Consider the following 20,518-nt stretch of genomic DNA (forward strand, 5'->3'; position numbering starts at 1 on the left):
CTAGTTGTTACGTCGTCGCGCGCGTGGGAGGTCGGCTTCGGCGGCCGTGGGTTGTTCTCGTCCGCGTGCAAAGTTTGACTTTCCCTTTGTCGCTGAGTAATTCCCTCAGGTATCCTTGGTTCAGCATCCTGACCACCTCTTGCCGTAGGCCTATGCAGTCTTCGATTTTGTGTCCCCGCTCCTGATGGAACTCACATAGGGCGTTTGATTTCCTTGTAGCAGGGTCTGATTTCATCTTCTGCGGCCACTGCACCTTGGTGCCCAGCTTCTCTAGTGCGTACACTATTTCTGAAGGAGATACACAAAAGTTATGGGCGGTTAATAAAGGGGGCGTACCTCTTTCGTTTCGGAGTGGGGCGACGTGTCGCTGTAGCGCGTCTGTATGCCTTGGTGGCGTATGGGAATCTGGTATATGGCTGATGTCGATCTCTGTTGGAGCGGGGGAGTTGTTCTCGTCGTCCTTCGTTCCGTCGATCTCTCCTCGTTTCTGAGTGTACCGCTGTTAGTCGTTGGGTCGGCCCATTAAGATCGTCCTCGTCAGCTCGTACCTCGGCGCAATAGGCGTTGTGGATTTCCTCCCATGTGGTAGGGGGATATTTCATGAGGCGGCTCAGCAGCTTTTTGATTGCCCTTGAACCATCCCTGCTTAGCCCGTTCTGGAAAGCGGCAACTGCCATACCTTCCGATACGTTTGGTAGACTCATCCTTACCCTGTTAAACCTTGCCAGGAAGTCCCTGAGTCCCTCTCCTGTGGTTTGCCTGACGGCGAAGATGTCGTTGACCCTGGCCTCCGCTTTCTTCGCGCCTGCATGGGCTGTGACGAACTTATCCGCCATTTCCTCGAACGTTGATATTGCCTTAGCCGGTAGCTGAGAGTACCATGTTAAGGCCCCTCCTGTCAACGTCTCGCCAAACTTCTTCAGCAGTACCGACGGTACCTGTTCTTTCGATAGATCGTTGCCTTTCACTGCGGTGACGTAGTGGATCAGATGATCCTCGGGATCTGTGGTTCCGTCATATACCCTCAAGTAGGGTGGCATCTTAAAGGTTTTTGGGGTGGAGTGAGGGGCAGCTTCTTCAGTGTAAGGTTGTTCAACGAACCTTCCCACGTAACGTTTTGGTAGCAACTTGGGAGCACCGGGGATCTTGTCGACCCTCTCCTGATGTTCCTTTATCTGGTCGCGGAGCGCCTTATTTTCATTTTCCATTTCTTCCATCTTTTTTAGGATGGCTATTAGCGTGCCATCGTTGGTCTGTGTCTCGATGGGTTTGTTATTCGCTAGTGCAACTTCCGGTTCACCCACGGCAGTAGTGGTACCTACCGTTGGTGTACACCCGATGTTACTTTGTGGTGACCTCTCAACCAAGCCACTTAGAGTGCTTGTTAGCCATCTTTCCAGTAGCTCTTTGACCGCTGAGGGTGCTTCCGTAGCCGCAGATGTGGAAGCTCCTTTTTCGTGCAAGATCGTCAGACCTTCGGATGGGGAAGGTGAGATCTCTGCACCTGGTGTGATGCTAGGGGTTGCATTCAGGATGCCATCGTCACTGGCCTCGTTGAGAGGGCTAAGGAGATTGGTAGTGACACCCAATATAGCTTTCGATCTTGTGTTATTTTCGGCCATCTTCTGTTTTTGTGTGGTGTAGAGAGTGGTAGTTAGTTGATCTCCAGGTGGATACTATGATTTTGATTCTCGAAATCCCCACAGACGGCGCCAAATTGTTTGGCTCAAAAGTTAACGATATACTTTGTAAGCTAAAAAACAATCAAAAGTAGAAAAAGGGGTAAATTGCAATCAAATATAATAATCCTAGAGATGCAAAGATGATAATATTGTTGTAGATCTAGTATTGCAAAGTGATAATATGAACTCAATAAGATATGTTCGTTTGAAGTAGAGATAGAGAGAGAAAGCTAGAAAAATGAGAGAGTTGTATTATATCAGATGCCCCTTTTACAATGTGAGGGTCTCCTTTATATAATAAGAGACCCTCCTCGAAAGAATCAAAAAGTTACAAAGACAGGTAACGTCTCCCTAGTGAAGACACTGAGTCCTAAACGATGTCGCTTTTGTCCCCACGGCCGAGTCGTGCCCGCTAGATTAGTCGGCGTACACTCACTGGACGTACTCACTGGCGTAGAGATGCTGAGGGTCAAATTTGACCCTATACAAATATCGTAAAATTAGGCAGAAAATTGTTTAAAATTTACATACTTGTGACAAGCTACAAGAAGCTCCTCATTTTTTACCCCTTTAAGATTTTCTGCTCCCAATCTAACTAAGAAAGACCGCCAATGTAGACTTTCCTCTGTTGGAACTCCATTGAAACTGCATGCAAAAAAAATAAAAATAAAAATTAAAAAAAATTAAAAAAAAGGAATCGGACTTGTGCTTGATATAAATTAAATGATTAATCTTTTCTTTTTCTCGATGAAGAAAAGAGTTGCATAGTAGTTGCTCAATGAGAAATACAAATAAAAATTATTAGTATTAAAATTGATGAATGCTACATAAATCACTTATAATACCCCATTCTATTGTTAAATTAAAGTACATTTTTTTTCTTCTTTTTTTTTAGTATTTTTTTTTTGGGCGAGTTGGATCGGTAAATGTAAGTAAAAGGGGAAAGAAGAAGAGAGGACAACCATGAGATTGAACCGTTACAAATTCAGGTTAGATGTATAGTGGATGAGCTCTGAACTCCGCCACTATTTTTAAAGTCACAGATGTTCATAAGGGAGAAAAACGAAAAGAAGAGAAGTCTATTACAAAAATAATTACTGAAAATAACATCCAAAGAAAGAAGAGGTTGAAGTTAATTACCGTTCTACAAGTATATTGCCCTCAGAATTGGCTATTAGTATAGCAAGCAACATGTTGCTTCTTCTTCTTCTTCTTTTTCTTCTTTCTTTCGAAAGAAAAATAAAGCAACAAAAACTAGTAAAAATTAAGGAGGAAATTGTCGAGTAACTTTTTATTTAATCTTCTATTTCGGATCAAAGTATTTCAAATCAACAGAACAAGACCAAGTCATCAGCAAGAGAGTAGGAAAATGTGTTGCGTAATTAGATAGGTATATATATATTTCATTGTGGGGTGGAAAAATATAACAGTTGAATCTATTGGTCAAATAACTACCAATTTCTGAGACAAACTGGTTCACTAATTTGCTATAAAATGCTCATGTTATACTTATTTAATTTTGATTGTATCAAATCAAATACAACTAGTATATATCTTTTGGCTCGTAGGGAATGAAATTAAAAAGAGACTGAGTTTTCCTAATATGTGAAAATGAGTGTAGAAAATGTTCAAAATATATAGAGAATACTTTAATACATATAGGGTGTGTTTGGTATAACGAAAAATATTTTACGTGGAAAATATTTTTTTGAAAAACAAGTAGTATTCTTATTCATTTTTCGGTGTTTGGTACGCAAATTAAGGAAAATAACTTCTCAAGAGTATTCATAAATAATTTAGATACAATAAACATGAAGCCATAAACTTTTGAACCAACAACTTTCCGAACCCACAAATTTTATAAACTTCCGAACCGCTAAACTTTCGAACCCATAAACTTTATAATTTTTAAACCCGTAAACTTTCAAACACAAAAACCTCCGAACTCATAACTTTTTTATTGTGCGGGGTGGGGGACAGTGGGGTGGGTGGTGCAAAAAAACAAAAACACAGAAATTTAAAACTTACAAAAAAAAGAAACTTGTTTTTGTGCGGGGTGGGGTTGGGGGGGGGGGGTGGTGGATGGTGCAGAAAATTGGAAAAACAAAATTTAAACTTACAAAAAAAAAAGGTAAAAAAATAATTTTTTTTTGCGGGGGTGGGGTAGCAGGGTGGGTGGTGACGAAAAAAGAAAAATTTGAAAAAAAAAGGAGCCTTTTTTTAGAGAAGGGGTGGGGTGGGGTTGGGTAGGTGGGTTTGGGGCTGTGGGGATGGGTTGGTGAGAGTGGGGAATATGGTGGGGAAGGTTGAGAAGGAGTTTTGGAAAATGTTTTTGCTTCTCTTGATAAGGAATACATTTTCCTCCAATTGGAGAAAAATGGGTTCATAAGGAAAATGTTTTCCAAAACATTTAAGCCAACCAAACATAGAAAAATTGAAAAATATTTTTCGAAAAATATTTTCCTTCATACCAAACACACCCATAGCCAAAAATCATTTTGATTTGCTTGTCCCTGAAAATATTTCATGGTCTAAGCACCGTAGAGAATTGAGAATTTATTTTAATTCTTTCAATTAAAATGGCGTCGATAAAAATTTAAATATTTTGTAATGGAAAAAATGTATAAAACTACAGTCAACTTTTGCGTTCCTCTTGTTGCTAATTTTACTATATTTTTTTTATATTTTTATTACTTTTTAAAAATAAATCTATTTTTGAAATAATAATATAATTGGAATAAGAAAAAAGCAGGAAAGACGCGCGTGTACACACATACATACACTTTTCCTTAACTGACCTATAATAATAAATAATTCTAAATAGGTTCCCTGATAATAGATGCTCATTTGTCCTAAAATCGATCAAATATCATCTTTTGATCTTCTGGAGTATTATAACTTAAAATTAGGTTTATCAGGACTAGACATTTATCTATATCACCAACGGTCAAAGAAGAATAGATTTTCATAAAAGCAGGAAGTCTTAAATATTGGTTTGTCTTTAGATGCGGGAAGGGTGGACATTCAATTCGACGAACACATAATCCAACACATTAATTTGAATTGATTGATTAAATTATTTTATATAATTAAATTCGAAAATCAATTCTATTTTGATCATTTCTTGGATTCCATCAATTTCCATTAAATTCATTTTCGATTTTAACGCCAACAGTTACCGATATACGCAACCACTCTAGCCCTACTCTAGTCAGCTCTCTATCTTTTTCTCCAACCTTCGATGATCCTTCTGTGCGCAAACCATCAAAGTCGAGAAGAAGTGATGAGGCCTGATCTTCTGATATCAATATCAACATCTTGCATAGATTTCCAGAATCCTTTTGTACCCCTAGCACTCTTTGTGTCAACATCTTGTATAGATTTTCAGAATCATTTTGTAACCCTAGCACTCTACACCCTACTCTAGCCATCGTCCTATTTCTTTCTCCAACCTTCGATGATCCTCCCGCGCGCAAACCATTAAAGTCAAAAAGAAGTGCGAGGCATGATCTTCTGATATCGGTATCATCATCTTGCATAGATTCCAGAATCACTCTGCAACACTCTCCATGTCAACCGAACTAAAAATCACAATATCATCCGTAAATAACAGATGAGTTACATCTCGACTTTTTCGTGCTAATCATAATCTACATAAACTTTTAGCCATTTAAAAATGATTTAGCGGAGCTGATAATTCACATAAATCAAGAATAAATATGATGAAAATGAATCAAACTTACCCTAATTTCCTCGATCTCCATTTATGTTGAACAAGAAAGATAAAATCATTATATATTGCTTCATCTAATCAATGGAAGTACAATCAAAACTCATTTTTATCATAATGCAATATACATATTTCATTCAACTTTATTATATACTTGTCACATATCCACCTTAATTTCATATGCTTTTTTGGTTTCCTATGAATTGATAATCCAAGATTTTTAATGAAAATCTTAGACTTATAAAAGTAGGTTTTTAAACCATTTGATATTGGATCACCCGCTCAAACCCGAATATATTTTCTTCATCGTCTCTCCTCTTTCCCAGTACTGTAACAGTTGCAAAAATACAGTAACAGCTATGGATTCTTCAAATAATAATTCTCCTCAATCTGTACCTTATATTACTAGTAACAATCCTCTTCAGTTCACCATTCATTTGCCCAATTTAAACCCTAATTCTACTCCCAATTTCACTCCAATTCCAAACCCTAACCCTAATTCTAATTCAATTTCAGACGAGCTTCTTTCTCTCTCTATTCCGAGGAAAAGGAGACGAGGTAGGCCCCGAAATTTACCTTTGAATCAGGTATATCACAATTTCCCCAATTCTTCAAACACTTTAATAAATTCGAATTTTGTGGGTAATTTAAATGCTGTTAGAACGATTACTGCTAATGATACTTCGGATGAGATTATTGTAATAAATAAAGAGGCAACGACTGAGGCGTTAATCGCTTTAACGGCTGGTTTTCCAGCTGATTCTTTGACTGATGAGGAAATTGAAGCTGGGGTTGTTTCTGTAGTGGGTGGTATTGAACAGGTTAATTATATTCTTATTAGGAACCATATAATTTCCAAATGGCGTGAAAATGTGTCGACTTGGATAACAAAAGAGATGTTCATCGATGTTATACCTAAGCATTGTAGTGGTCTGTTGGATTCTGCTTATAATTATGTGGTGTCGCGTGGGTATATTAATTTTGGAGTTGCACCGGTTGTTAAGGATAGGATTCCGGCTGAGCCGAGTAAGGGTAGCGTGATGATTATTGGGGCGGGACTTGCGGGGTTGGCTGCAGCGAGGCAGTTGATGTTGTTTGGGTTTAAGGTTACGGTTCTGGAGGGAAGAAAGCGTGCCGGTGGAAGGGTGTATACGAAAAAGATGGAAGGCGGGAATAAGGTGGCTGCTGCTGATTTAGGAGGGAGTGTGTTGACGGGGACGCTAGGGAATCCATTAGGTCTCTTGGCACGACAGCTATCTTACACGCTTCATAAGGTTAGAGACAAATGTCCACTTTATCGTGTGGATGGGAAGCCAGTTGATCCTGATTTGGATCAGAAGGTGGAGGCTGCTTATAACCTACTTTTGGAGAAGGCAAGCAAGCTCAGGCAGTTAATGGGAGAAGTTTCTCAGGATGTTTCTCTTGGAGCAGCATTGGAGACATTCCGTCAGGATTATGATGATGGAGTGAATGAAGAGAAGATGGGTTTATTTAATTGGCATCTTGCTAATCTGGAATATGCAAATGCAGGTCTGATTTCTAAGCTTTCTTTAGCATTTTGGGACCAAGATGACCCCTTTGACATGGGAGGGGATCACTGCTTCCTGCCCGGAGGAAATGGAAGACTAGTTCAGGCATTGGCCGAAAATGTACCTATTCTTTATGAAAAAATTGTGCATACCATTCGTTATGGTAGCGATGGCGTACAGGTTGTCGCTGGGGGACAAGTATTTGAGGGAGATATGGCACTGTGCACTGTTCCCCTTGGAGTTCTGAAAGGTGGTTCTATTAAGTTCATTCCAGAGTTGCCTCAGCAGAAGCTTGATGGAATAAAAAGATTGGGATTTGGATTGTTAAATAAGGTTGCAATGCTTTTCCCATATGTGTTCTGGGGCACTGATCTCGATACCTTTGGGCATCTTACTGATAATTCTAGTAGCAGGGGTGAGTTCTTTCTGTTTTATAGCTATGCAACCGTTGCTGGTGGTCCCTTATTGTTAGCTCTAGTTGCTGGAGAAGCTGCACACAAGTTTGAGACCATGCCTCCGACCGACGCAGTGACAAAAGTTCTTCAAATTCTAAAAGGTAAAATGCATTTTTTGTTGCAATTATTTTCCTTAATCTTGAAATAAAATTTCTCATTCTGTTGTAAGGATATAATGCAGCATAGTAACAAGAAGAAAAGAACAATAATTTCAGGGCAGAAAGAATAAGAAAATTTTAGGAGATAATGTTATTTTCTCTTGGTTGTTTTGGTTAGGAAGAGATAGACATAGTAAAGCTTGTTGGAGATAATGTTACTTTTGAAAAGGCATTCTTGATACATGGAGCTTGCTTTTAAGGTTCTCGTTTCTGATGCATTAATGATAACTTTGAACATTGCTGTCAGGTATATATGAACCGCAAGGAATTGAAGTGCCAGAGCCGATCCAAACTGTCTGTACAAGATGGGGAAGTGATCCTTTCAGCTTGGGTTCTTACTCTAATGTTGCAGTAGGGGCATCGGGAGATGACTATGATATTTTAGCAGAAAGTGTGGGCGATGGCAGACTTTTCTTTGCTGGCGAGGCCACTAATAGGCGCTATCCAGCCACTATGCATGGAGCTTTTCTTAGTGGGCTTAGAGAAGCTGCGAATATGGCCCACCATGCTAAGCTCAGAACCATGAGTTTGAAGGTTGAGAAAAAACCATCAAGGAATGCTTATTCTTATGCTTCTGTTCTGGCGGATTTATTTAGGGAGCCAGACTTGGAATTTGGTAGCTTTTCTATAATTTTTGCTAGAAAGAGTTCTGATCTAGAGTCACCAGCAATTTTGAGGGTGACTTTCAGTGGAACCCAAACGAGGAGTCATGATGGGATAAGGCCTAATCGACATCTTTCTAACAAGTTACTCTTTCAGCAGCTTCAGTCCCACTTTAATGACCAGCACGAGCTTCACGTTTATGCCTTGTTATCCAAGCAACAAGCCCTTGAGCTTAGAGAGGTCAGAGGTGGTGATCAGATGAGGCTGAATTTCCTTTCTGAGAAGCTTGGGGTGAAACTGGTTGGTAGAAAAGGTTTGGGTCCATTGGTTGATTCTATAATTGCCTCAATTAAGGCTGAGAGAGGCAGGCGCAAACCTGGGTCCAGGTGTCTTACGCTTAAATCTGGTGAAATCATCTCTCTCTCTCTCTCTCTCTCTCTCTCTCTCTCTCACACACACACACACACACACACACACACACACACACACACACACATACAGAGGAAAGAGCAAGTAGCTTTATTGTTTCTTTTATTGAAGCCGTAGCACATATCAATTTAAGCGTAACAACTTTTCCTTAAACAGGTGTCATGAAGTCAAAAGCCACCACTCTCAGGCAGAAAATAGTTCGGTATGAGCACCCACCCTTTCCTTTTCTCCTTCCTCTCTTTATCTCTCTAGTTTGTTCTTTTCTTTTCTTGTTGGCAGTGAATCTCAACTTTTTTCTGGATCCTGTTTTTGAATTGTTTCAGAAAGGCTAAAATAGTAGGGGGAGGCAATAGAACCACTTCTTCCACTGCAGAGAGCAGCAGGATTAAAGCAGTTGGCAACAGCTCCACCTCGATCCCTCCAACAAATGTTACTTTGGAATCTAAACCAGTTTGCACTATTGAATCTATAGCTTCTCCAAGTTTGAATATTGGTGTAAATGACAACACGGGGTCAAATTCATTGGGTAGTAGTTACATATATCTGCTTCCGAATGCAGGTATTGGTGATAAGTTTGAGAGTGATATTGGTAATTCTACCCCTCCCATTTTGGATGCTGGAGAAAAGACAGGAAGCAATATTAATGGCCCTATTTATCCCCAGAGTACATATGATGATAGCACGAATACATATGCTCCGCCTTCCAGTGGAAATTCGGCTAGTTAGTACACAACATGTTGTAGTAGCAGACAACTATAGAAGCTATTGAGAGAACATCCTGATGTTGGTGGATGTGGAGTCGATGACTTTTGAAGTACTACAAGAGTTTATCCGCAAGAGATGTAACTCTCATCTGGAAGAGTCATCACATAAGAGTCTTAATGGAGTTTATTAGTTTGAAAATGAAAAAGAAAACTTCATAAAATGCATTGAGAAAAAGAGTTGCAAGACTTGACCAAGTTAGATGAAAGAAATCTAAGTAAACACTTTCTTTAGAGTTGCGTAAGGTGTTGACCACAAGTAATGGCAGAGCTACATAGGCTCAAGGGTGGTCAATTGAATATTTTCTATCGGAAGCCTAAAGTAGTTAAAAATATTGACAACAAAATTAGTAAAAATATATAAATTTTGACTGAAATATATTGGAAAATATTTAAACTTGAGAGATTTTACTACCTAAAAACACACGCGAAAAGTAAACAAAAGAAAATAAATGCTACCCCCCCCCCCCCTCCTGTCGCCCCTCCCGCCTAGGTTGGTTCTAAGTTTTAAGATAAAATAAGTGATTAGTGAGAGACTGACGTGACAAAATTTGGCTAAAGAATAGGGTAACCATTTTCCCGTCCAACTTTACGTAAAAGATCTTCCCCTCCAATATTTCGATTAACTTTGAACAATTCACATTTTCTCTTATATCATACAGAATGTCTATCGCATAGCCTATGCCCGACTCTAAGTAATATTTTTTTATTATATTTACATTTTTCACCTAGGTGCTTTAGCTATAATTTGAGAAAACTACATTAGTGTCTTGTGTTAATTATCTGACTTTTTCGTAAAAATTGCATGGGCACCCTATTTGGTCGCCCCCTTTTAACTTAGGCCTCATTTGTTTTTTTTAAGATTAAGACGTCTGAATCTGAATACACATCTGAATATCAAGATGTGTATTAAGATTAATACATCTGAATCTGAATATATATCTGAATATATTGACATGTGTATTAAGATCTGAATAGAAATAATTAAGACTGTTTGATTTTTAACATCTGAATATATAAAATTTATCTTTATTTGAATATTAATAAACATAAAATTCAAATGAAATACTAACTAATCTAATATTCTATCAATAAAATATATAGTTTTTTAAAATATGATAATTGTTGGTGGTGATGGCTAACGGGTGAATGTCGACTAGAGGCGGTGGTTGGTGGTAGTTTTGGTTGATGATGTGGTTCATGCTAGTAGCTAGTAGTGGTTGGTAGTGGTGGCGATTATGATTGAGGATGGTGGTGATAGATAATAATGGCGGGTGGTGCTAATAGTTGTGACTGAGGAAGGTGGTGGGTGGGTGGTGGTAGGTTATAAGATGGGCAGTGCCGGCTGTGGTTGTTGATGGTGATGGAGTGGTCAGTTGTGGTAGTTGAGGTGGATTAGTGTTGATTGTGGGTGAGAATGATGGTGGTCGGAGTGGCGGGGATAGTGGGTGGTAATGGTTGATAATGGTGGCGGTTATGATGGAGGATGATGTTGGTGGTGGTGGTTGAGTATAGTGGTGGTGGCGGCATGGTGGTAGTTAATAATGTTAGGCGGTGACGGCAGTTAATAATGAATATGTGATAGCATCTTAATGAAATTAAGTCGCTGTTATAGATATTAATCATACAGACCTATTCAGACCCATTAAGTGGTTGTGAAGTAAAAAAACACTTAATGATTAAGATTTGAATAATTAAGATTCAGACTTTAAAAACAAACGCACTTAATGTCTGAAATCTGAATGATTAAGATTCAGACCTCCATTAAGTGCAAACAAATGAGGCCTTATACCCGTTTTGTTTTTCCATTTGCATCCGTACCCATTTTTTTTTTGTTAAAAGCGTTTTAAAAAGACGATTTTGCCCTTCATGACTATTGACAAAACTGTAGACTGCAGGACAAAACTTCAGCATGTTTTGGCATGAAGTTTTAGCAAATGAACTAAATAACTTAAGCATGTTTAGTCTGAAGATTTAGCAAATGAACTAAATAACTTAAGCATGTTTAGTCTGAAGTTTTAGTAAATAAACTAAATAACTTAAGCATGTTTAGTCTGAAATTTTAGCAAATGAACTAAATAACTTCAGCATGCATTAGCAAAAACTCATTAGAAAATTACATACTGCAAGACAAAAACTTAAGCATGTTTAATCTGAAGTTTTCGCAAATGAACTAAATAACTTCAGCATGTTTAAACTGAAGTTTTAGCAAATGAACTAAATAATAACTTCAGCACTCATGACAAAACTGTAGACTGTAGGATAAATAACTTCAGCATGCACTAGCATGAAGTTTTAGCTTCAATGTAAAACAACTTCATGCTATAGTAGCATGAAGTTTTAGCTTCAACATGAAACAACTTCACGCTACATTAGCATGAAGTTTTTAGCTTCAAGGTGAAACAACTTCATGCAAGTGTGATTATGAAGATGAATCTAGACAAGTTTCTGGTTTTTTGATAAAGCTGTTGAGAGGAGAGGAGGAGATCTTTTTTCATGAATGAGGTTGCAGATCACGCGATTTATCAGGGGTGTAATTGTCATATTATTACGGATTTTTTGTCAACTGGCTACCAAATCAATAATTTTTAAAAATAGGGTACAGATTAAAAGGTGACACAAATATAGGGTACGATTGCAAATCCCCCAACTTTTTCAATTACTAGAAATAACTTTACCTAATATTTAAGACTTTGAATTAAAAATTAAAACCTTCATATATGTTAATAAAGTTTTTCTTACAAAGAGAACCAAGGTAGAGTATTGTAACACATTGTTAATATTTGTTAACTTGAAGTAATCCATACCATTATAAATAAAATAGGAAATTTTACCTCCTATAGTAAAGCTTTACACCTTATTCATTATAAATAAATATCCTTTTAAAATATTATTTTCCTTTTAGGTTTCATAGTAAAATATGTATTTATGATCACTTCCTACCGTTTAGCCATTAAATACTCTGGGTAATATTTTTCTCTCTCCTACTTTTTGTATACAACTTCAAAAACCAAGATCTCTCCGCCATCTCTCTCTCTCTCTTAGTCTCTTCTCCATGAATACAACCACGAATACATATTATCCGGCGTTTCCAAATTCACTTCAATTCCACGCATTTACACCTCAAGCTAGAGATTACTACTGTGTCTGTTTGCATGTTTGTAGGTATAATAATATACGACAACAAATGTCAATGTCCGTACATGATGATTGTTCGTATGAAAAAGGAAAAGAACCAATTAGTCGAAGTTACTTGCCGGAGTACACTCGCTCCTTACTTAAATCCGTTCTTCATCACCGTTACCAATGCCGCCGCCGCCGCCACAACCAATCTTTAACCTAAACCTTCTATAGAGCAAAATTATACCATCACTTCGGATCTAAACAAATGTGAGAGAAAGAGGGGAAAGAGAACAGACACAGAGATAGTATAATTTTGAGAAATCTTCGACAGAATATATGTATTCAATGTATTGTAGAATGTATTAATATATTTTTTTAATTAATATAATTTATGTATTCAGAAGTATATATGTATTTCAAGTGTATCTGCAGTATGTATTCATATGTTTTTGCACTATAGATGACCTTCTATGCTTCATGTATTCAATGTATTATTTGTATTTAACTGTATTCAATGTAAATATATAATTTCAGTATATAATCTATTTGTAAAGATACCACTAAAAAATATTTTAGTAAAGATACCAATAAAAAAAGAAAGGATAGATTGAATCTCTGAAGATTGTTTGTTTTTGGGGTGTTTTTCGGCTGAGAATCTTTTCTATAGTTGGAAATACAAATTTTGCGTGTTATAATTGAGTTTGGTGAGTTATATTAGGAGTCTATTGCGTTAATTGATTCACTTACCGTTTTTAAACAGTTGAAGACCTTTTTTTCCGCAAATTTCCGTTACTGTATTCACGAATACAGCTCGCGAATACATATGAATACAGTTTATATTTAGCTCGACTTCGTTGTTTCCGCCGAGTTTTGCTACCGTATTCATGAATACAGTAGCTTGAATACATCAAATACACTTTATAACAAGTAAAAATATAGCTATAGAAAGTAATTAACTAAATGGTAGCTATAGCAAGTTAATAGCCACTAAACAATAGTCATTTCTGAAAATTCCTCCTGTAGAGAATATAACGCTATACGCAATAAGAAAGACGGTCCAAGTTTTCTTATATTTGGATTTCTATTTTATAACCCAAACAAATTAGAAATTTAATTATTATATCAAGTTCAAAATAAACAGAGTTTCTTATCTAGACAATAAAGAACTACTCAAGAAATTATTTTATTCAAGCAATAATAAATTTATCTACATGGAGATATTCCGGTCTACGTACCTAGAGACTAGTCAGATAAAGCTCATGCATAAGCTGTACAATAAACCAAGAAAGAGAAAAAAGTGGATAAAAGATACCATTGATCGCGCGTAATTATTGCCTCCTAAGAGGTCTATCGATCGTTGCAAATATAATCCGGTTTATAAGTTCGGAATCGAATCTCGAATGGAATTAACCTAATAATTACAACAACTAGTTTTGCACGAATTCAAGTAATCAACCTTTAGAAATATTAAATAACGATTTGAATGTTTACTAACTAAGAGCAAAGTAATTAAAATGTAGTAATTTATAACTAACAAAGCAAATGTTGTCTATAAGATTTGGAAAAGTCTAGGGTTATGATTTTCCCTATTGTCGGAATCCTCCCCGCTACATTTTTTATAAATTCGCCTAAGTATTCTCTACCGATCGTGAGTACTTTGGGTGTCGTAATTCTCTTCCAAGTAACTACCATAATTTACTAGACGTATTCTTCCGAACTACGCTAGCTGACACTAATTTACCGCTCACTATGATCACACCAAGGTTTCGCTATTCCTAATCCCACCTTTAAACTTTTCGTGTTGATTCCTCATATACGTTAGGAGTGATGTTGTTCAACAACTACCTCGATGTGTACCCTTTTTCAAGCAATACACACTAAATAGGCACAATCAATAGAGAGTTCTTCAATCAACCACAATGAAAACATAGTTGAAGAGAAAAATCAAAGACTAATTTATATTAAACGTAATAGAAAATCATCTTCCAATAGGTTCCATCAAACCCAAATTGGAGAGTTTAGCTACTCATAAATATATCAACAATCATCATGATGTTTAAAGACATTAAACTACAAAGTAAAGAGATAAACAGAGGGAAAACTCGTTTGATTCTTGCTCCACAGTGCTTTGTAGCCTTTTTCTTCTCCAAAATAGTGTCCAACCCTTTTTTCACTCGTTTAGGGAGTATTTATATGTTAGGGCCGAAGTACTTGAGTCCAATCCGGGTTGGAGTCTTTTAACCCGCAACTTTTGATCACACCGGGCTATAGACCCCGCGAGGCCAGGCTTATAGCGCGGTCAGCCTGGATACAGAGATGGCTACGCCTGGCTTGTAGCGCGGTCAAGCAGGCTATAGAGTTGGCTATGCTTGGCCTGTAGCACGGTAAAGCGGGCTATAGAGCTAGCCATGCTTGGCCTGTAGCACGGCTTGGGTACTTGGTGAATTTTTTTGCTCTTTTATTGCATTTTCGTCCTCTTTTCGTGCAACTTTCATTCGACTCTTTCTTCCGATACTCCTACACATAAAACAACACAATTTAGCTCAAATATCGAACAATTAATCACTAAACCAACAAAATGTAGGTAATGTACTAAAAGTATAGCATTTTGGCCAAATATCAACCACCATCAGTGTTCTTTGATATGAAAATGTCCCGAGAATAGATTATTTCAACTAAAATTTCAGTTACGATACCAAAAGACCTAACATATACTTCATACAGTATAAGTCATACCGTTCTATTCACTTCATTTACTGTATGATTTCATACTTCTTTCTGAGGAAGTAAAAACAAAAATTTAAGTGGGCGTTTGGACATAAGAATTGTAAAATTCCAAAAAAAAAAAGTAAAAAAAATTTCAAGTGAAAATGGTATTTGAAAATTAGAGTTGTGTTTGGACATGAACATAATTTTGGGTTGTTTTTGAAGTTTTGTGAGTAATCTGAGTGAAAATTTCGAAAAATAACTTTTTGGAATTTTTCAAATTTTCTAAAAATTCCAAAATTCATCTTCAAGTGAAAATTGAAAAATTTATGGCCAAACACTGATTTCGGAAAAAAGTGAAAAAAATTCTTATGTCCAAACGGGCTCTAAAGTATATCAATGGCGCAAGAGATTTTTTTTTTTTTTTTAGCAAATCCACTAGGCGAAGTACGCTACGGAGGATCTTCTTTGCTGGTCTTATCAACCAAGGAATTTAAAAATCTTCCACCATACTATCAGCTTCTATTTCTCCATTGTGTCTATTTCATTTCTTCATTTTTTTTGATAGGTATGATCTGCTTTCCTTATAACAATTAAAAATAAATAAATTCATGGATTAAAATGAAATACATGCACAACCACTGTCTTGATTCAAAATTACTCGATCTCTTTCAGTCTTGCAAAACCTATTTCAAAGTTTGGACAAACACGAATACCTTATACACGAATGACTTTCAAAATTTCCTTGGTTATTTGAAACTTGACCGTTTCAAAGACATATTTCGGATTGCTCCATCAACTTCAAGAAAATATAGCAGTGGATAACATATGAAGATACATAAATGTCATGTGGTTTAATAGAGACCATTTCGCTTCTCTAGCTGATATGGTAAAGCTTGTAAGGTAGGACAAGATCTTTGGGTCCCAACTTATCCTTTTTTCTTGAAAACCGTGGTGTCTGGGCCAGCTTGCACGCACCTCGACTAATTCATACCAACCTTACACTTGAACTTTGATTAATGAGCCAATGCCCCATAATTTAGAGGCTAAATTCATGGGGGAGGCCCTAAAAAATGGCATAAGCTGCTTGTAGATCACAACCATGGGAATCAACTAATAGCAGTTTAAGCTTACAAACAATACATTCCTCAATGTACAAACACAACTTGAATGGTCATACATTCAAGACTCTATTTTTTCTGTTTCCTGTCTGCTATAAACTCCTCTACATTTATTCATCTAGTATGAAGTGTATGAATCATAATACAAGAGAAGTGTCGTTCATAAGAATAGTATCGTTGAGGTTCAGAGATTTATCAAGCTAAAGGACTTCACCATTCCTTATTCTCCCAACCACTCTTCTAATTTCGCCTCTTTATCAGCTTTAAATTCTTCAAAGTTTTCAGATAAAGACAGCAGTTGATCATGAGACATGCTTTTGTTTACCTGTTCTTGTTGTATCTCATCAGCAGTTTGACTTGACAATCTTAAGTCTTCACTATTGGCCCGTCCAACTGAGGAAGAAGAGCTTGCATCTGCAGCTAATAGCGTGTCATTTGTATGTGTTACAGATGGCTCATCCCTGTCCGATAAAGATGGTTCGCTCTTGGCTGGTCGAGATTCTCCGGACTCTAACTGAGGCCACTTGAAATTACTTGCCTTCTGTTTTGCTGACCTGAAAACAGTTGAAAGATAACCGGCAGCCCTCTCATCATCGTCTTCTGAACCTGTATTGCGACCCCAAGTAGCAGGACTCCAAGAGGTAGTAATACCTACTGGGAAACTTGAACGGGGTCCGCTAATTAATCCTTTTTTTGGTTGCTTCTTTGAAATGACAGCTAGAGTATGTTTGAGATCTTTAATCATCTCGTTAGCAGTCGGAAGGCCACACTCTTTCATTGACCCAATCACGATGATGGAATCCTCTAAGTCTTCTGTGTGCAGAGTCATTTCACGGGATTTCTCCTCAGTATTGTTTTTGAGATTTACAAGGTTGGGCGCTGCTTTCTGGGTATGCTGTTGAATGTAGAAAAGCCCCACAGCAGGCTCGTTTGCAATGAACTTTATCATGTCTGCCAAGGATTCAGTTATCTCTACAAAGCCGTCCACCGTGGAAAATTCATGCATTTTTTTGAAGGCCAACGGTTCATCATCACTGGTGGGGCAAGAAAATAATGAGAGAGCTGCTTCTTAATAAATAATCCAGCAGTTGGAAATGGAAAATTTTCTAACATGTAAGAATGAGAAGAATTGAAGTTGGTGGTCAGAAAAAATAATTTTGCAGATATATACATGCAGGTATTAAATGTATCAAATGCCTATCATGAATTTTCTTGTTAAAAGCACAAACATTTGATCCGTTTGATGTAATAAATTTAACCCAACTTTTGTGGGCAAAAGTAATTTTTTCCCCCTTTCATTTCTCTGGTAAGCAGAGCAAATAAACTATATTAACTTCAATCCATAAGCCAACCTAATTTAAATTAGTCATAGGACATCCCTGATCTTTATGTTTGCTATTTTCCTAAGAATTAACTGAAGTGTGTTATCTGTGTATTCTACATGACGAGTAAGTTGACCAGATTACTTAGTGGTTTGAATCACAAGCTGTGAAGTGCCATAAGTTCTTTCCGACTGGGATTGGGGAGTAATAGGAAAAGTTATGGGGCACCAGTTATATATATATATATATATATATATATATATAAACTATTTCTTATCTACAATAAAAAGTCATGCTAACTCAGGCTCTTTCTGCACACCAGAGGAAACATGAAATGCAATTTGCAGATAGCATTACAACTATCGGTTTTGCAGATAACTATCATTCACCAGCTCAAGATACCATGAACGCATATGGGCATCATCGATATAGCATATCGGTTACCACCAATGGAAAGGAGAGATGAGACGCTCCCATCAGCACATTAACATAAGACAGATAAGCCCTATTCTGCTCAATCCAACATCTTTTTCAGGCAAAGAAAGCAGGAATTAAAGAATATATGCAATTTTGATTGATAGATTTAACTGGGGTAGCAACTAAATAACACATCCTGAAGAAAAAATGCATCAAAGAATGGAGTGAACTGGTAAGTGAGATCCAGAATTTAAAATCTATGATCCTGCAAAACAAAGCAGAAAAGACAATACACATGCAATCTTGACATTCTTTTGACAGATCCAACTGATCTAAGGAACAAGTACACCTAAAAGAAGGAAGTGGTGAGATAAAACCACGGAAGACTTAAAGAAGCTACAGAAAATAGACATGACGTGCCGGGTCAGTTCAAGTTTCCTTTCCACATAAATAACCCCAAAATTATTTTCTTTACAACTTTCTATTTGCTGCACTCTTTTGTCTCCTTCAATATCAGCTAGAAACCTTGAGACGGGTTTCTCTCTTGGCAGTTTAGCAGATAGACCAAGTAATATGAATTACAGGCATTTCTAAGAGGAGATTGAGAATAAGACGTGAAACTAGACTGTGATAACCACATACCTCAACGCTGATGAGAGAAACCACAAGGATAATGTATTGAAATCAACTTGTCAATGAAAAGAAATATAAAAGAAAACTGAAACAATACCCCCCCCCCCCCCTCTTCCACCATAGAGAAGAAAACCATCCTTGGAATCATCAGCTATACCATGACAGACAAAGGATTACAGGGTTCAATTAACCAAAGCATAAACAACGCCCAAACAATTGTTTTATCTACCTCGAGAGCAATATATGTTTATACGTCTTGGTTCTTTCAATTTGAGCATAAATTACAGTCTCAAAACATCAGCAGCTTGAAACTTGATCAGAGTAGCATTTGACTTTACTATTGCAATTTGACTTGTTTCCATTTATTATCATTTCTATTTTTCTTTAGATATTCATAAGCTACATATGCAGTTGCATTTTTTTCCTTATCTTGTAAGAACATATTATGTATTCTTGGCTCCACAACCACAACTAGCAATAACAGATAACTAATAGAATGCAACTTATGGTCTAATAGAAATCTCAATCAATTAAATATCTCCTAACCAAAAGTAAAAAGAGAGAAAAAGGATTATAGTTCCTAATTTTTTTTTCTCCCACAAGTATCTTACTTGAACATAGATCATGTCCACCGAATACTGACAAGCTGATTTGAGGTTTGATAAAATACTATTATTTGCACAACCTGCAGAACAAAGTAGGTAACCATCATTTTAACATCCATAATTCATACTCCATTCGGTCAAATTTGGAAATATTTCCTTAAATATGCAGAGAGAAGAAACTGCAGGTGTTACATAACAAGGTCATCGATTCAGCACAGCTAATTCTATTATTCCAATTTTTGCAAGAATCCACTTAGAATTGTTCTGGAAAGAAAACTAGCTGAGAGTAAAGTAACCTAAAAAGACATCTTTCTACTTTGTTTACACCTTAAATTCAAGGTTTTCTCTTTTTCAGTAATAATAAGCTTTACCTTATTTAAAAAAACAAAGACAATACAAGTACAAAAGAACCAACAACAACAACTCAGTGTGATCCCACAAAGTGGGGTCTGGGGAGGGTAGAGTGTATGCACACCTTAACTCTACTCTATGAAGACAGAGAGGCTGTTTTTGATAAGACACCCGGCTCAACAAAAAATGAAAAAGAAGCAGTAACAACAACAAGATAAGATGATAGAATTACCAAAGCGAAAGAAACAACATATTGTAAAAGAAATTTGCAGATAAGAAGATACAAAAATACGAGACTAATACTAATGCTACCGGCATGAACCCTTTACTGATTCTAAATTAGTACTAACCTATTTAGATTACATTCTTGATTTTCCCTATCAATGCAAATCTATAGCCTGTAAAACTGAAAGAGGAACAAAAAGAAAAAACCAAAATTCTATTTGACCTCGAGAAAACCTAAATTACCACAAAAAAACAAGTGTACAGTACACCTCAATTAGTCAATCAATCAACGAATATCCAACAAGATATAACAGAAACCCATTTCTCAAAAAACAAATTTTAGCTCAAATTCTCTATCAATTAGGCACTAAACAAATACAGAACAAGAAAATTATAGAGGGTACAATATATCAAAAACAAGTGTAAGATCATATAACTAACAGATCAAAGTAGAGAGGAAAAGGTTGATTTCAAGCTTCCCTGAATCTGTTGATTGCTTTGACAACAATTGTATATGTTTGTTTAATGTAGTATTATTATTTTTATATGTACAGAATTAGGTATTTGTCTGTACTTTGACGCAAGTGAAAATATCAGATTTTGAAACTTAACCAGAAAAGGACAGCTACTTTTCCTTTTCCTTTTTGGTCGTTGTTTCGATTACTGTT

At 36.7% G+C, this 20,518-nt stretch overlaps 3 protein-coding genes across 4 annotated transcripts in view; 1 reads left to right on the forward strand and 2 right to left on the reverse strand.

The window, feature by feature from the left end:
* LOC109241282 overlaps positions 1–2,975 on the reverse strand; it is an 8,644-nt gene extending 5,669 nt beyond the window's left edge. The window contains exons 1-2 of the mRNA XM_019408010.1: positions 2,823–2,975; positions 2,214–2,327 (exon numbers count right to left, since the gene is read on the reverse strand). Of these exons, the coding sequence (XP_019263555.1) occupies positions 2,214–2,327; positions 2,823–2,875 (167 nt within the window). The 5' untranslated portion in view covers positions 2,876–2,975. The remainder of the gene's footprint in view (positions 1–2,213; positions 2,328–2,822) is intronic.
* On the forward strand, positions 5,618–9,581 carry LOC109227998 (protein FLOWERING LOCUS D-like). The gene is made up of 4 exons (XM_019393186.1): positions 5,618–7,497; positions 7,802–8,563; positions 8,743–8,788; positions 8,910–9,581. Exons 1-4 carry the CDS (start codon positions 5,772–5,774, stop codon positions 9,310–9,312), a joined length of 2,937 nt encoding a protein of 978 aa, XP_019248731.1. The 5' UTR covers positions 5,618–5,771; the 3' UTR covers positions 9,313–9,581.
* LOC109228002 lies at positions 16,228–20,518 on the reverse strand. 2 transcript variants are annotated; one of them, XM_019393193.1, is made up of 3 exons: positions 20,292–20,518; positions 19,281–19,354; positions 16,228–17,331 (listed from the first exon to the last, which is right to left on the reverse strand). In XM_019393193.1, the coding sequence occupies exons 2-3, from the start codon at positions 19,286–19,288 to the stop codon at positions 16,518–16,520; spliced, it is 822 nt and encodes a 273-aa protein (XP_019248738.1). In that variant the 5' UTR covers positions 19,289–19,354; positions 20,292–20,518; the 3' UTR covers positions 16,228–16,517. The 2 variants fall into 2 exon arrangements, with proteins under 2 accessions (XP_019248738.1, XP_019248741.1); XM_019393196.1 differs by lacking the exon at positions 20,292–20,518 and having other exon boundaries at positions 19,281–20,285.

Source organism: Nicotiana attenuata, chromosome 1 (assembly GCF_001879085.1).
Source record: "Nicotiana attenuata strain UT chromosome 1, NIATTr2, whole genome shotgun sequence".
NCBI lineage: Eukaryota > Viridiplantae > Streptophyta > Magnoliopsida > Solanales > Solanaceae > Nicotiana > Nicotiana attenuata.

Excerpts from the sequence above, each read along its gene's own strand:
- LOC109227998 (XM_019393186.1), top strand. The coding sequence starts at position 5,772 with ATGGATTCTTCAAATAATAATTCTCCTCAATCTGTACCTTATATTACT. Across the intron at positions 7,498-7,801 it reads AGTTCTTCAAATTCTAAAAG|GTATATATGAACCGCAAGGA; the intron begins GTAAAATGCATT and ends CATTGCTGTCAG. Across the intron at positions 8,789-8,909 it reads CTCAGGCAGAAAATAGTTCG|AAAGGCTAAAATAGTAGGGG; the intron begins GTATGAGCACCC and ends GAATTGTTTCAG.